At 42.5% G+C, this 16,922-nt stretch overlaps 1 protein-coding gene across 1 annotated transcript in view; it reads right to left on the bottom strand.

Moving 5' to 3' along the window:
* Window positions 1-16,922, bottom strand: part of SYNE1 (spectrin repeat containing nuclear envelope protein 1) — a 2,319,318-nt gene that overhangs the window by 633,766 nt on the left and 1,668,630 nt on the right. Inside the window, exons 102-104 of the mRNA XM_086926873.1 lie at window positions 6,613-6,769; window positions 5,564-5,695; window positions 3,007-3,162 (exon numbers count right to left, since the gene is read on the bottom strand). Coding sequence (XP_086782999.1) covers window positions 3,007-3,162; window positions 5,564-5,695; window positions 6,613-6,769 — 445 coding nt within the window. The remainder of the gene's footprint in view (window positions 1-3,006; window positions 3,163-5,563; window positions 5,696-6,612; window positions 6,770-16,922) is intronic.

Raw genomic sequence — 16,922 nt, 5'->3', positions numbered from 1 at the left:
TACATATTTGTCCACAATCACTTGAAGAGCTGTTAAATTGTCAAGTGTACCATGCGGATGTATGACGTTATAACGCATACCATTACAACTACCTACCATTACAACGCGACCATTACAACGCATACCATTACCAGGAGACACAACGCATTGCGCCCCCCAGCGCAATGCGTTGTAATGGTATGCGTTGTAAAAGTTGCGTTGTAATGGTAGGTAGTTGTAAAAGTTGCGTTGTAACAGGTGTATACCGTACCATGCTCTTTACGGAACCCGGTTTGTTCCAAAGGTAAGATTCCATTTGCCTCCACCCAATCAGTGACTACAAGAACAGCAGCCTCATTAGAAGAAGTGTCCAGTAAAGAATTATCTACAATTTCTACAACATCAAGCGCTTCTGTATTTATATGCCTTTGGAAATAATTTGCCTCTGTCTTTTCTTCTTATACTTGCGAACAGGTTTCCTATTTTTCCCTTTGTTCTTTCTGCTTTTTTCCTTCACTTTTCCATTTACAAAGAGACTTCCTTCAGGTTCTTTTTTATCCTGGTTGAAGATCGGAAATAGTTCATTTCCAGCGTTCTGGTTAACCTCCACCAAACTTTCTTCCTTTAGGGAAGGTTCAGATTCCTTCCTGCAATTTGAGGCGAATGGGGCTCTTCATCTGCCATTTACAGCCCACCACTGACATACTATCTAGACAGCTCCTCCCATTTATTCTCAATATTCAATCACAAAGTAGCTGCCCTGAAAGGCAGTAGTTGACTCTCATAGGCTTATCCCTAAGAATGCATCAGATTTCTAACGTTCAAGGCATCCACAAAGTATTCCAGGAGTATTACTACTAATCAGTGCCATCAGTAGGTTTCTACAAATACTGAAGCATTTCCAAATTTAGAACGGTGGATCTATAAACAGGGTTACAATTATCCATGCAGAAATGTAATGCAAAGGTGCATTAAGACATGCATTGATTCTCCATGGGGAACACTGTCCCAGAATACATGACGGTCTTTCCTCCCCAGGTCAATCAATCAATCAACCAATCAATCAATCATTTGTAAAGCACACTATATACCCGTGAGGGTCTCAAGGTGCTGGGGGGTGGTGGGGGCGCTACTGATCGAACAGCCAGGTCTTGAGTATCCTCCTGAAGGTCAGCAGGTCTTGAGTCTGTCGTAGGCTCAGTGGGAGGGTGTTCCATGTGTTGGCGGCTAGATGGGAGAAGGATCTCCCACCAGTGGTTGTTCTTCAGATGCGCGGGTGGCGAGTGAGAGGTCGGCGGAGTGTAGCTGGCGGTTGGGGATGTAGAAGGAGAGCCGTCTGTTGAGGTAGACTGGGCCAGTCTTGTGGAGTGCCTTGTGTGCGTGGGTGAGGAGCTTGAAGGATATCCTCTTGTTAATGGGGAGCCAGTGCAGGTTTCTCAGGTGGGGGGTGATGTGGCCGTAGCGTGGTACGTCGAGGATCAGTTGTGCGGAGGCGTTTTGGATGCGTTGTAGTCGTTTGATGAGCTTGTCGGGGCTGGGGGGTGATGTGGCCGCAGCGTGGTACGTCGAGGATCAGTTGTGCGGAGGCGTTTTGGATGCGTTGTAGTCGTTTGATGAGCTTGTCGGGGCTCTTGCGTAGACGGTGTTTCCGTAGTCGAGTCTGCTGCTGACGAGGGCCTTGGTGACTGTCTTTCTTGTATCTGTCGGGATCCATCTGTAGATCTTGTGGCGCATGTGGAGGGTGTTGAAGCAGGAGGAGGAGAGGTCGTTGACTTGCTTGGTCATTGAGAGCGTTGAGTCGAGGATGATTCCCAGGTTGCGTGCATGTTCGGTGGGTGTCGGGGCTGCCCCAAGTGCCGTCGGCCACCAGGAGTCATCCCAGGCTGAGGGGTTGGAGCCGAGGATGAGGACCTCCATCTTGTCCGAGTTCAGCTTCAGACAGCTGGTCTTCATCCAGTCGGCGACAGCCTTCATTCCTTCGTGGAGGTTGGCTTTGGCTGTGATGGGGTCCTTGGTGAGGGAGAGGATCAGCTGAGTGTCGTCGGCGTAGGAGATTATGTTGAGGTCGTGCTGTCGGGCAACTTGTGCGAGCGGGGCCATGTGAATGTTGAACAGCGTCGGGCTGAGGGAGGATCCCTGGGGTACGCCACAGATGATCTCGGAGGCTTTGGAACGGAATGGGGGGTGGCGGATGCTCTGGGTTCTGCCAGAGAGGAAATAGGTGGTCCAATCCAGAGCCTTGTCTCGGATCCCAGTTCTAGTCTTGAAGTGCATACCTACTTGCCTTTAATATTGGCATATTTTTGTGTGTTTTGATTGAAGTAAACTATGCTACAAGTGTGTGGTTTTCACCACTTTTCAGAAATGGAAACTGTGCCGTAATGACATTGAAAATGCCTCTAACCTTAGAATTGGCATGCGGAAAATCCACTATATTGGCTCATGAATAAATCGCATTGCATAGGTGTGAGTCCACAATTCAAGATTCTGTGAATCCGGAATAATGAAATGAAATGAAATGGGGTTTTATAAAGCGCGTTTCTACCCGGAGGCCTCGTAGCTCTAAGGACGGGTGGGAGGGAGTGCCATCAGACTGAGAGTTACTGAAAGAGGAATGTTTTCAGATTTTTACGAAACTTGAGGTGATCAGGTTCAAGTTTTGTAAAAATCTGAAAACATTCCTCTTTCAGTATCAGTTCCTTCTTTCAGGAATAGGACTTTACTGCCGCATTTTTTGTGTGCCCGCACCTTCTTTGTATGTGCACAAAAAGGTAAGATTTGGGACATTTGCATACGAGCCCTAACTTCTGGTGGCAGGAATTGGAAACTGGATACAAAGAAAGTGACTGCCTGACTGAGATTTCCATTGCAGTAAATAATTGACACCCAATAACTTGTGATGGGACAAAAACCAACAGGAACACTGCACTATGAGCTCCTTGCTCCTTCAGCCATGCTTGCTGGTTTGCAATGCTTTATACTGCATAGCAGTAGAACATAATCTAATTATGAATTTGCAATACCTACCTCCTGGTTATAAAGGCATATTTCTGTCTCTTCTGGTTGAAGAGCTGTGGCAACAAACAAGCGTTCTTCAACACCATCAACCCAAGTGGAAGTTGCCGACACAGTGTCATATAACTTTTGTTGCAGGAGAAGACTCTTCTTCTCTGCACCCCCAACCTATAAAAAGAGAGAAAAGAGGTTTAGATTGCCCCATTGCCAGCACCAGGTCAGAGACCAATGAGACAAACAAAAGCAGTAACACGGACAATACAGTATAAAATAAGTTCTACAAGCATGTATAAGGAAGAGCAGCTATTTGTTACAACTGCTTTTACATTGTGATTCTATGGAAATCAACAAAATAAAGCATCATTTTTCATTGTGGAACACTTGATGACAATGTATGTTATTTTAGGGAGGAAGACATTATGAGTCTTAGAATAAAACCGAATCCAACACTTGCTACATCATAAGAACATTACCGTCTACACCTATCTTTTAGTGTCCATCTCTGTCATCTACAACTTTTATTTATCAATTTTGGTGATCTTTCAAATTTTGAATATAACATTGTCTCTGATAACTTAGAAATACTGGGCATGATTCACAAAGGTAAACTAAGATTTTTGATCCAAACTTAGACCAAACGACTAAGTTTATGACTTTGGGAATTCACAAAGGGCATTTACATCCGCACTCAGGCCGGATATCTGCCCAGAGTGCGGACTTAAAGATAATTCTCGTAAATATCCTCTGTGAATTCCCAAAGTCATAAACTTATACGTTTGGTTTAAGTTTAGACCAAACATCTAAGTATACCTATGGGAATCAGGTCCACTGTTTGCTGGCTTACAGGCTGCGTATAACTTTTACTTGGAAGGAAACACCTCTACGAATCACTCAAACTATATCTTTGCCTTCAAACCTTTATAAGGCTCTCCTGCCTTTCGGCAATACGTGTGCTATACAAATGCTACATATATACTTGCAATCGACGTATGCAAAACCATGCGTTGATGCATCAAGGTAGACAATCAGTACTCTATTTTTGGGATACTCATTTTACTAAAGTCTCGGAAGAAGGAGGTTTATCACATTTCTTAAGGATTTTTAGGATCCTAAAGTCTTGTAATGAGCAGAGCACAGAGTATAGTAAACTCCGGACCACCACACATAATGACTCAGGCCCACATACACAATGTTGAATTACACCATTGGTAGTACAAAATAAATCAATAGACCATGAAAAGAGTGTAAGCTAGCAACATAAAGAAAAGCAGACAGATGTAGCAAGACAATATTAATCATGCTAACAGCTCTAATCTATAGTGGTCAGAGTGAAAAAGATGATGGATTTATTCAGTCAGATATACAAAGTGAATTAAAAGGAGAACAGTTACCGGCACTAGACTTTCCCAAAGTTATAGCACATTAATTCAATGTGTAATGTCTATTGTTGTAGTTACCGCAAAACTTGGGAAGTAAAGAAATTCACATAACTCAGTGCTTGTTTATATTGTCATGCTTGTATTCATTGAACTTGATGACGTTCCGCTTGTAGCAGTTACAAGTAAGAGTGTGTAGCAATATATAAGTCTTTATGGACCACAGTAATATGGCTTGTTAGTTCTTAATTTGGCAGTCTCTCATAACTGCTTGCCTTGCTTTAGTGTCACCGTCAAATTAAAAACTAAAAGAATTGGCTTATTATGGTTCTCAAATAATTATATAAGTCTATGTTCCTGCTGGTCCAGAGGAAGAGAACTTTCTGCAAGCATACATATGAGCTCCTACTATTACAAAAGGAATACCAGTACATTCAACAAATGAAAGTTATCACAATAAAAGTTGCTGCCCTTAAAAAATAGCACAATTTAGATAAGGGATAGAGAAAAACTTGCAGATGTCAAATGTAATGGGGAGTCAAGGGCGTGTTTTAACAACTAAGAATTTGAAAGAAATGAGTTACTTACCTGTAACTACAGTTATCCAGTATTGGTGTCTTTCATAGATTCACATGCCTGAATCATTCCCCGTCTCGACGACGGGGAATGATTCAGGCATGTGAATCTATGAAAGACACCTTTAATACTGGATAATGTTGTGTTCGCTCATTTCTGATTTATGATTTTGTCACCCAACTCTTCATTCACAAAAAATGCCTCTGAACAATGGGTAATACGCTTATGATATGCAACATGTTTTCCTTTGCACAACGTATTTCACCTAATGTAACTAGGAGATCCTTGCTGTATGTGTTCTGATATAAACCCCCCCTCCTAAAACTAAATAATTCACAGAGTTACAGATGCACCTATGCCTTTCTTATGGAAGGTGCTCCAAGGGCAGTTTCTCTGATACAAAATATGCTTTTAGACCAAACTGAAAAAGTAATTGAATGAATTAATCAAAATAAATTAACATATGACCACTGCTTAGCGTTTAAAAGGGGACTGTTTCCTCATTCAACGATTAACATGAATACATTTTTAGAGAGATAGTTTGAAATTTAGAAAAGTGATACATCACTGACATGAAGATATAAGTTGCTTGTTTCCAGATGCCAGTACAGATTTACCTGAGATGAGACATCTTCTAAAGCCTCAGTTAAGTTCTCCATCAAAGATACAGCACATGATTTGTTCTGTGCTTGTGGCTCTGCTTTGTAGGTAGGCATTCCAGACATCAATCTACTTGTTTTGCTGTAAATCTGTTAAAAAGAGCAACATTTGAGAACTGACTCTTCAAGTTCATTTACAAATAGAAAGGAAAAATAAGTTTACTGTCACCCAGGAGGCCCTTATGCTGAAACAAGACCCAGATACAAAATCACTACCAATAATACTGGGAAAGAAGCAGCAGAATAAGTGCACAATGTCTAATTCTCTGATGCAGTGAACATGCACTATCACAAACAATGAATTACAAAACACAATAAGAAAGTGTGGAAATCCCATGTAAATCAATAAAATGGTTGAATCAAAAAATACCTTCTTTTAAATCAAATAAAAAATCCAGGTTTAAAAAAAAATGTGCTAACACAAATAAAACAATATTAATGTATGTTAATGGAAAAATGGTGGCAAAATGTTTACTTTGCAAAAGCGGACGAGAGCTTTCAAAACACTAAATGTGTAGATTAACTGATGGGAGATTCTGATAAAGGTACAAATCTCTAATGGAGATTAACTTCATGTATAAAACACCTCTTGCATTACTGATACTGTTATGGCTGCAATGTTTTCAGAATAATGATAGGCCTATTGATGGGAATACTGTTATATTATTATCCAAACAAAAATCCAATAAATTCCGTCAACATAAATACTGCTTTCGTCTTAACCTTTCACTGCTACAAAAATGTCACGTGTGATCCTCAAATCAGTGTTCAACAACAGATACAATGTTACAGCGGCCCTTTGAGTTAGACACGTGGTCTTACACATGAACACAGAACGAAAGAATAATCGGAGGTGGTTACAAGTTATATATTAAAATTGTACATTTCCTTGAAATAAGAGGTTTTCAATGAGAAATCCATGTACTGACATACAATAATCAATCAATTGTCAGAAAAAAGTTAACTTTTAGTACATCACACCATGTAAAATAAAGTAGAATATTTACCGGCTGTTCTTGCTCCTGCTCCAAGGCTTTCTGGAGGAGACTCTCTTTTGTGCTAAGCTCCTGATGCAGACTTTCCCATTTTAGGGTCATCTGTCCTTCCAGAGAAAGTTTTTCCCCTTCAAGTCCCAGCTCCTTGGACAAAGCATCGGGTCTAATACTATCAGCAGAAGGAAACAAGGTGTGAGTATTCAGTCAAAGTGAAATCACTAGGTTTTGGAACAGACTAGCTTACATAGTATAATTATCATGCCATTTACAGGTTGCTCTATGATTATAAATATACAATTACAGAAGTGTAGTGGTGAATAATGGGATTGTTTATCAAAAAGGGGCTACAAGTGATATCAAGCAGAGAAGAACAAAGCACATGTTGTGCATGAATTCGCTAGAAATCCAGTGGTGGAAAAAAATCCATGTTATTGACAGCTATTTGTCTAAAATTGTATGTGGTATATGGCCCCTAAATCCTTTTCCCATGTACAATTCAGCTGTGAATGGATGAAGCAGCTATACTGGAGGCATGCATAACATGTCAGTATTATCTTATTCAGACTGTCTTCCTAGTACTATGCATTTAAAATTACATATACCTAGTTTCTTGTTAAGTATTCCCCCAATTCTAAGTCCATCTCTCACCATTCTCAGTCCATCTCTCAATTAATATGCTGTAGTGTAGTTCCTATATTCTCAATAGGCTCTGTGCATTGGAATAATATATCCTTTAGATTTGATGTAGGACTTATGTCTACTAGGTCTCTATCGAATATATTAGACTACGGGCCCGATTCTGATGCAGGAAGCATTCCCACCCAGGGCCTGATTCTGATGCGGTTAGGAAGACCTCCTAATGGCATTTGCTCCTTTCAAATAGGATCGGGAGCGACCAAACAGAGTGGATCGGAAACCATTTCTAACCCTATTCGGTCGGGAAGCATTTACAACCCACATCAGAATCAGCCCCTTAACCCCTCCCATGCTGTGAACGAGCCCAGCTTGTCATCAGCCACAGTGCTCGTGTGCTGATGACGAGCTGAGCTCGTCATGGCCATTAGAACGCTTGCACGCTGGGATAATTCCCCTGCTGTGTGAACGTTCTAAAGAAATGGGTGTGGCCGTGACGAGCTCAGCTCCTCATGAGCACCGGGGCACTGTGCGTGCCCCCGCCCCCCAGCACAGCTGGAAAATTACCCCAGCAGCCAAAGTGTTAATTGTGAGTGCCAGCTAGCTCAGAGGTCACTAGAAACTTTCTCGAATAAACAAGAAGGGATTAGTTTCTGACAACCGCATAAACATGACAACTTTGTTTCCCCAAGATAAAAGATATCTTCAGAGTCGTGGAAACAATAGATAGATATTTTACTCAGTCAATCGTGCATGCTTCGTTTCACCAGAGGTGCAGAGAAAATAGAGAGATGGGTGTTTTAAAAATAAAAGTATTTATTGAACACTCTTCTTTCTCATGCAGAAGAAATTAACTGCTACAATCGTAATGCTGGCTGTAAAGTATAATGCGTACAGCAAGAAGAGTATTATAAAATAATACTGTAAAAGCATGGTATGGTTTCTAAGCCACAGAATATATACATAAATAAATAAAGACTTAAAGTACTCAACTGGTGCTTCTAAAATATGCCTACCCCGATATACCTAACCTACGTCTAGTACGAAGGAAGAAGTAAGTGTGTTGTAGCATTAGTTTAGTATTCTTTTTGCCAAGAATCTATCCAAGATTTCTCTTATGGTCTAATCTATTTATTTATTTATTTATTCACAGTTTTATATAGCGCGAACAAGATCGTTGCAGATATCAGAGCGCTTCACAGAAGCAGGGGGTGAGGGCAACAAGGGGGTGACTAAACATAATATTGGGTACAGTATATTATTCAATAGCATGATCGGATAGTAGTCATATGCTGTTGGAATAACAGTAAACAATCAAATAGACGATAATATAAGAACATAATATTGGGTACAGTATAATATTCAATAGCATGATCGGATAGTAGTCATATGCTGTTGGAATAACAGTAAACAATCAAATAGACGATAATATAAGAACGGTGCAGAGCCTTTGGTCCAGCTACAATAGAGATCAGGAGAGCTAGGCTATAGGGTTGGCATATACCACTTTCTAAGAGTTACAGGGAGAGAACGGGTAGGGAACATCCAGTTTAGCAAACTAACATGAACATTAAAGTAATAGGTAGTGAGAGAGTAGTATAATAGGCTCGTAATCCAATAAGGATATGATATCATTAGACATTAGACAATGAGGTAGCCTGTGGTACCAAGTCTGTGCAAAGTCTCTGGTCCAACAACGATAAAGTTCAGGAGAACTTGGCCATAAGGAAGGCTTTCACCTCTTTCTTGAAGAAGGCAGTGGAGGTGATAAGCCTGGTTTCAGGAGGGAGTGCTTTCCAAATCCTGGGTGCCATTCCTGAGAAGGAGCGTTTGTAAGTTTTTTCCTTCCGGAATCTGCGAGGTTTCAGGAGTAGATTTTTTTGTACTTCTATTGGATCTCGACCCTCCTGATATAGTCAACTTTTGAGTGAGGTAGTTGGGTGCCTTGTGGTGTACGGCCGAGTGTGTCATAACAGCAATTTTCAGCTGTATTCTGGCTTCAAAGGGCAGCCAGTTCAGGGATATCAAATCAGGTGTTATATGAGAGTGTTTTCTTGAGCCAGTGATGAGTCTCGCAGCAGCGTTCAAGGAGGCTCTTAGGGGTGCAGTTGTTGCTAGAGGGAGTCCGCTGAGGGCCACAATTCCATAGTCAATGCGTGGGATGACTAGGGCTTGGACAGCAGTTTGGAAGTCTTTGACAGGGAGGAAGGGTTTAAGTTTCCTTAATGTATTGATTTGGAAGTTAGCTTCTTTCGTTGCTTTGCTAATGTGCTGTTGCATGCTGAGCTTTGCGTCGAGTGTGATGCCTAAGGATTTCGCAGAGTCCACGATGGTCGGTCGGACATTGAGTGCTGTTAGGTGATTGAGCCAGATTTGGGTGGTGGTAGATTTCGCAGGGGGTGATATCAGGAGGAACTCAGTTTTCAGAGCATTCAGTTTAAGGTGATTATCGGCCAGCCATGATTGGGTGTTTCTCAGTGTGTAGTTCAGGAGTTTGGTATCCTCCGGGGATTGTACCTTTAGGTAAAGTTGAGTGTCATCGGCATACATATGGAAGTGTACATTGGATGCTTGGAGCAAGGTGGCCAGTGGTTCCATGATGAGGTTGAACAGTGTGGGTGAAAGGGAGGATCCTTGTGGAACGCCTAAGTCTACTGGCACAGGTGAGGATAGCACATTGGTAATCTTGAACTTCTGAGACCGGTTATGAAGGAAGGAGGTGAACCATTTGAGAACAGTCCCGGATAAACCCATTCTGGTGTTTAGCAGCTGCAGTAGGTTCTCATGTTTGACCATGTCAAATGCTGATGAGAGGTCAAGAAGGATGAGGAGGCATGAGTCATTGGGATCAAGAATTTGGAGGGCGTCATCAATTATGTGTGTCATGGCCGTTTCCGTGCTGTGTTTCGCTCTGAAGCCTGATTGATGAGGGTTGAGGAGGTCAAACTGGTCAATGTGTTTTGTTAGTTGGAGTTGTACACATTTTTCCAGCAGTTTGGCCAAGGTGGGGATATTGGCGATAGGGCGGTAATTGTTTAGGTCCGACGGGTCAGCTGTAGGTTTCTTGAGTATGGGCGTGACTTGCCCCACCTTGAGGGAGTCAGGGATGAAACCTTGTTGAAGGGAACTATTAATGATTTTGGTCCAGAGTGGGAGGAGCATGGGGGTGAAGTCTTTTACCGCATTAGCCGGTAGGGGTCAATGAGGTGATTAGAGGGCTTCAAGGTGCCGAGCAGTTTGTGTATTGCTTCTTCAGAGTAGGTGTCGAAGGACCTCCATGATGTGCTATTTTTAGGTTGAGTGTTAGGCATTCTGATGTGGCTAGGGTATCGGCTTACATCATTGAGGAGGTCAGTTCTTACGTTGTCGGTCTTTAGCTTAAAGAAAGCAGAAAAGTCTTCACTGTGTGGGATATCGCTTGTTGCGTCTTTTGATTGTAAGGGTTGCGACTTGGTTTGAGTTTTGACTAGTTCGAACAGTTTTCTTGGTCGGTTTTTTGCTTGGTCAAGCTGGAGGCTAAAAAAGTCAGCTTTTGCACTATTTATTTTTCTAAAGTAGGCTTTTCTCTTATTCTTAACCGTTTTGCGATGCAGTGATGAGGGGTCCGCTCTCCAAGTGCGCTCTGCCATTCGCATAACACGCCTGTCTTCATTGAGTCCTCCGTCATACCAAGGGTTCGAATTCTTGGTGAAGACTCTCTTTAGTTGCAGTGGAGCGGCTTCGTTGAAAATTGAGTTCATAGAGTCGAGGTAGTGGTCGGTCAGTGATTGAGCATCAGAGGCGCCAGCAGGGGGAAGGAGGAGACTGTAGGTGTGGGGAGGTAGGGAGTTGGGGTTAAGATTCTTCATGTCCCTTTTCCAGATCTTGGATTTGGTGTGTTGAGCCGGGGTAGGTTTGACTTTTTCATTGATAAAGAAGGTGATAATGTGGTGGTCTGACCAATCACAAGGTTGGATTGCTCCCAGTTGGGTAGAGTCCTCTTTGGCGATGATCAGATCGAGTATCGAACCTTTATCGTGTGTTGGGCTGTTGCATATTTGGGTGAGGTCAAGCGCATTGAGGAAAGTTTTGAGACTATTCACCACTGCGTCTTTCTGGTCGTCCCAATGTTGATTAAAGTCACCCAGGTAGATTTGAGTGATCTGTCGACCAGCATTGGATGTGATCGTGTCCATGAGTTGTTGGGTGAAGATGAGGTTGTCCCCCGGCGGGTGATAGATGAGATGTAAGGCACATACTGGTTTGCCCTCGCTGGAGATATCGAGGCTGAAGAGTTCACAGGAAGTGAGGGAGGGGGAGGTGACTTTGGTAACGGAGAGGTTGTTCCTGAAAATGCATGCGATTCCCCCGCCCGTCTTTCCGGTCCTGTCGAGTCTAATGATGTGGTAATTGGGGGGAACTAGTATGTCCATAAACGGCGTGGAAGCTTCAGTTAGCCACGTTTCCGTCAAGATGGTTAGGTCAAGGTCCATTGATGTGACGAGATCTGCAATGTCAGAGGAATGTCTCTGGGCTGATCTGAAGTTGAGTAGGATGCATTTGAGTCTGGGGGTGAGAAGGGTGGTCGAGTGTTCTAGAGATAGGGGGACTTTTCTGAGGTTGTTGGGGACGGAGCTTCTGTTACTTAGAGTTGGGTGCCTAAGAGGATTTGTGATAATTGTGGGTATGGGGAGGTGTGTGGAGGTTATGTGTTTAACCGGACCTGGGCCAAAAGAGCGAAGGAGGGTGCATATGTCGTGGTCCGACATGGCGTTAAGGGCACGCCGAGGGCGGTGGGTGTTGTTGCGAGCGGGGATAGTAGGCCAACGCGGAGAGAGTTGAATGCGATGGCCTGTGGGGAGAGAGTGGCGTTTGTTGTATACGGAGGTGGTCGTTGTAGGTCGGGGTTGTCTGGGGAGTGTGAAAAGAAGTTCTTTGATGGTGTGGAGCTCGTCTTTGAATCAGCTCCATACCTTGGTTTAGAATGAAGGAGGTCTGGTATCTCTGTGTTTCAGGACTCGATTTCCCAACATCCCACAAGGGGAGCTTGGAAACACTGGAGCTGGATTTCTCAGCAAGAGAAAAAGACAGCGTCTCTCTCAGTGCGTCTGCTGGAGGGTCGGCTTTCTTCGGCACTTGCTGCAGCAGGATGAGTCGGACAAGTAGAGAGTCAAACTGTTCCAAACCACTGTGTGCTTGCTATGGCAAGTGTGGGCATATTTATACCTTGAAGGTGCCGAGTTTGACGTGAAGGTGGACATAATAACATCATCAAAGAGTCTCAGTTCTTTGAAAACTCCATGAGTTCTTGGACAAACCAATATTCAAGCAAGGGGAAGTCCCTAACTGCTGAAGCCGAGTTTTCCAAGAAATCGTTGTGGATTTTCGGAACTAGTAGCCATGCCGTATTTGGACTGCATGAGCTATGTCTAAATATGGTTATGATTTCTATGCCTATATAAGGACATGGTGATTTATACCTATATAAGGGCATGAATCAGGAAAATTACACTAGGGTCCTAAAATGCTATACAACAATGCCAAAATAAAAACTGGTGTCCTACACTTTTTAGATGCCAAAACACAAGTAAATGTCTGCCAGCCAAATGTCTTCACAGGCCAGTGGTAGAGAAGGCGCTCTTTAGTCACAATAGGATGACACTAGCATTTGTTTACTGTTATAACAAAGAGCAAGTTTCAGATTTTAGAATTACGATTTGTTCATTCAGACTTCCATGTAATAACATGGGCAAAAGACTGCAAATGGGATTTCTAGCATTATTCTACTTTATTTATTATTTAAGTATAAATTAGTTCTAAATACATATCCAATTACTTGCACAAATGTTATGGACACTATGATACTTCACACTGTTTATTACTTAAAGGGCCAGAATGACCAGTAAACCTCTGCAGGATAACACTTAAAGCAGTATTTTTCAAATCAATGCTTAAAGACTTTGTCAGAAATGTAATATTTGATCATTCAAAAGAGAGTGCTGCTGGTGAATTTGCACATTTCTTTTGCAAAGCTTTCTCGTTCCAAAGGTATTTTAACCAGCCTTATTTTCACTGTGATGAAAAAGTTTCCTTTTGTATACATTATTGTAGGCATTTGGTATAATCTTGAACACAGATGGTCATAACAGGAAACCCCACGCCCACCCCTATTGCTCCACAATAATATTAGCACACGACAAGATACACTATGTCATTTGATGACATCTAAGCCAATTCAGAGTGAACATGTATACAAAATACTGTCAGAAGCTCCTTTCTTACAGACATCCTCCTTCTTTTCAACAACCCTTCCCCTTCCCACCCAACTCCTAGCACATCCAGCATTGTGACTGTTTTAACTTTATTATTCTGGCTTAGTTTTTGTGACCCTCATAGTCGCCTCAAATACGGCGGATCTATCAACTCACAGAGAATCACCGCCCAGGCCTGCAAATCATCTGCCAACTTATTAACTCTGCGTACTCTCCACATATGACTTTCTTCCACCATTACCCAATCTGCCATATCTCTTAGCCAGTCATCCAACAGTGGCAGGTTAGGAGAGATCCACCGGATTGCCAACCTACGTTTGGTTAGCACCAACCCCAATAGCTCGACATCATAATGAGGCCCTATGTTTTTTCTTTTTTCGTACCGCCCAGACCAAGCAAACACTGCCTACTATCTTTGATGATGGTCCATCAAATGGCCCCATTCGGCCTAGCAACCACTGCCTGCCAGTAATCGCCAATTGCGGGGCAACCCTAGATCATGTGTAGGAAATCTGCACCAGCCATTAAACAACATGGACAGAAGGACGCTCTCGCTGGGTAAACAGCATGAGGTGTTTTAGGAGATAAATACACCTGGTGCACAACATTGTAGTTTATTAACAAGAACCAAGCGTTTGTGGTGGTCCCTTGCACCCCCTTGTGAACAACCCCGCCATTCCTTACCTGTTATAGGGTCTCCCAGGGCCTCCTGCTATCTACCTTGTACCGTCAAGTCCTCCCACTGGGCCTTGCTAATGTTGGAAATCAACTTCCTTCCACCAGCCATAGTAAGCAGGGTAACTAGCATCTGTTACTCCGGAGGTACCTCTTAGATTGTCAGCCAGATTCCCCTGGAAGTAGCTTGAATCTTGGCAACTGCAAGAACTGACAAGCCCCAAGTTAAATGTGGCCACTGCTCCTGTGACAAATTTATCATTGAGATATAGGTCTTGTATGGTCTCCCAATGCCCGGCTCTCCATTTATCAATGGGCATTAACTGTGCGATCTTCGTGAAAGGACGTAAAATCCAGATACTCATATCCGGCAGATATGGTGCGTGACTTAGCAATTGCCTGACTACCCGTTCCCATATCAAGCACACCTGCCCAACCTCATACGGCACTGCGCTACGGTCACATGCTCCCATCATCATGAGCTCAGGCAAGGATACATTTCCACATGTGCCCTCAAACAACCGTTCATCCCAGTTGTCTCCTTCATCCAGCCAATGTACCCCATGTTGCAACAGGGAAGCCATATAATAGAGCTTGAAGCAAGGAAACTCCGTTCTCCCATACTTCCTTAAGGTGGCCCATAACAACTCTACACTCAGTTTGTCAAATTCAACAAAAAACCTTCTAGGGATGTCATATATAGAACCCTTTGATGGATCATGATTATTTGAGAAGAATTGTGCTTCATCAGTCTGCTCATTAAGTGTAAATTAACATACATATTTTTATAAATAAAAAAGACTAACAGTGTGGGTAAAAAAAAATAAAAAACGTCAGCGTTTTTCTTAAAAAAACGACAACGTATAAACATGCAGACGTGACAACACATTTAGAGTTTTAAAACTGCATTGTAAAAGCATGTAGTAGGCTTACAGACTGTTGTAATAAGAAACATTTATGTTATAAGAGAAAACTTACTAAAGTGCACTATAGAATATAGTTCAAGAGTAAATTGCAAACAGTAATATAGAAATTTATTTATTTATTTATTTAATAAATTTATAGAGCGCTGCTGACACCTTGCAGGTTTCCTGGCGCTGGAGAATACTCTTAACTGAGGAAAAACAAAGACGAGAGCAGGGGGAGCATTTTAGGGAAAGAGCCAGGTCTTGATACGCTTCCTAAATGGGAGGAGTTGCGAGATTTGGCGGATATCGGTGGGCAGACTGTTCCATAACTTCGCTGCTGCGACTCTGAAGGATCTGCCCCCAATTCTAACTTTGCTGTAATTGGGTACTATTGCCAGGCAGGCAGATGCAGAGCGCAAGGTTCTGTTAGGGGTGTACCAAGAAAACAAGGCTTGCAGAGGTTTGGGTCCGGTTCCGTGCAAGGCCTTGAAGACAAGGCAGAGGGCCTTAAATGCCACACGCTGCTTCACTGGAAGCCAGTGTAGCTCGGCTAGGGCTGCTGTGGTCGAAGATCTCCTGGACCAGCCAAGAGCTAGCTTAGTGGCCGCCGATTGAATTCTTTGCAGCCGATCCAGCAGCACGGCTGGAGATTCAAGTAGCAGCGCGTTGCAATAGTCGAGGCGACTAAGAATAGTACACCTGACTATCGTTGCCCGGGCATGAGCGGGAAGGAGTGGCATAATTTTGCGCAAGGAACGCAACAAGGCTGAGCAAGTCCCCACTGGTTTTGCCACATGAGTTTCCATGCTCAGCTTGTCATTGATCATGGCCCCAAGGTTGCGGACCGAAGTTACTGGCTGTGGTTTATCCGGTATTTCCAGAGGCCAGAAGTCGCTCGGGAACGGACAAGGTATTCTGTTTCCAGTGCAGAACAGTACCTCGGTTTTAGAGGAGTTAAATTGTAGGGAGTTTTTGTGCAACCACCCAGCCGTCTCTCTTAGGCATTCATGGAAGGATGTTAAGGGAATAGAGTCTTCTCCCTCCCAAGAGATAATGAGCTGGGTGTCGTCAGCATAATTGATGGTTTTTATCCCATGGGACTTTATTAGCGTGATCAGGGGTTTGAGATACACGTTAAAAAGAATGGGGCTGATGGACGACCCCTGGGGAACTCCCTGGGGGACGGCAGCAATATCAAATATGATAATGAAAGTGTTTAAAGTAAAACGATTCTTGCTTATGTTTTTCTTTGAACTTTAAATTCATAATAGAAAAATAAAAAAATAAAAGGGCGATTGCTTATACTTTTAGCGAATTGTATTCAGGCTGCGCTTATAGGTTTAATTAAATTATGCTTTTCTTATATTTTTTTCTCTGCATACTCTATTTTCCGATACATTATTAAAATGGTGTGATTTATTCTTTAGCTAAAGATGATTTAGTGTTTTTTTATGTAGGCCTCAAACATGTTAGTGTATTATTTCTTTCGTAAATGTAGGCCTAAAAAAAAAATATTTTGTGCTTCATTATTTCTAAAAATGCTGATTTATTTGCTTCGGTTTTGAATTGTTTATCACTAGAGTTTCCTTCCTACGATTAGAGTATTTCTCTCTTTAAATAATTGTGTCGACTATGTTGCAAGCTACTGTATAAGCGAGCTTGTGGATATGAACATTTTGATATGTGCTTCCTATTTCCGAGGTGATATGACGTTTATGGATTAATAAAGGAATCTTATTAAAATTCAACCAGGCTGATGAACGATCACACCATGGATTCTAACCAATGGAAACATGTAAAACTGTAAAAATGCTACAGTTGGGGGCTGGAATTGTGAGCATTTTGAGGTATAACT

The sequence above is a fragment of the Lissotriton vulgaris genome, chromosome 6, assembly GCF_964263255.1.
Source record: "Lissotriton vulgaris chromosome 6, aLisVul1.2, whole genome shotgun sequence".
Taxonomy (NCBI): domain Eukaryota; kingdom Metazoa; phylum Chordata; class Amphibia; order Caudata; family Salamandridae; genus Lissotriton; species Lissotriton vulgaris.
Note: the sequence above shows the minus strand (reverse complement) of the source record. Positions and strands in the feature narration are given on the sequence as shown.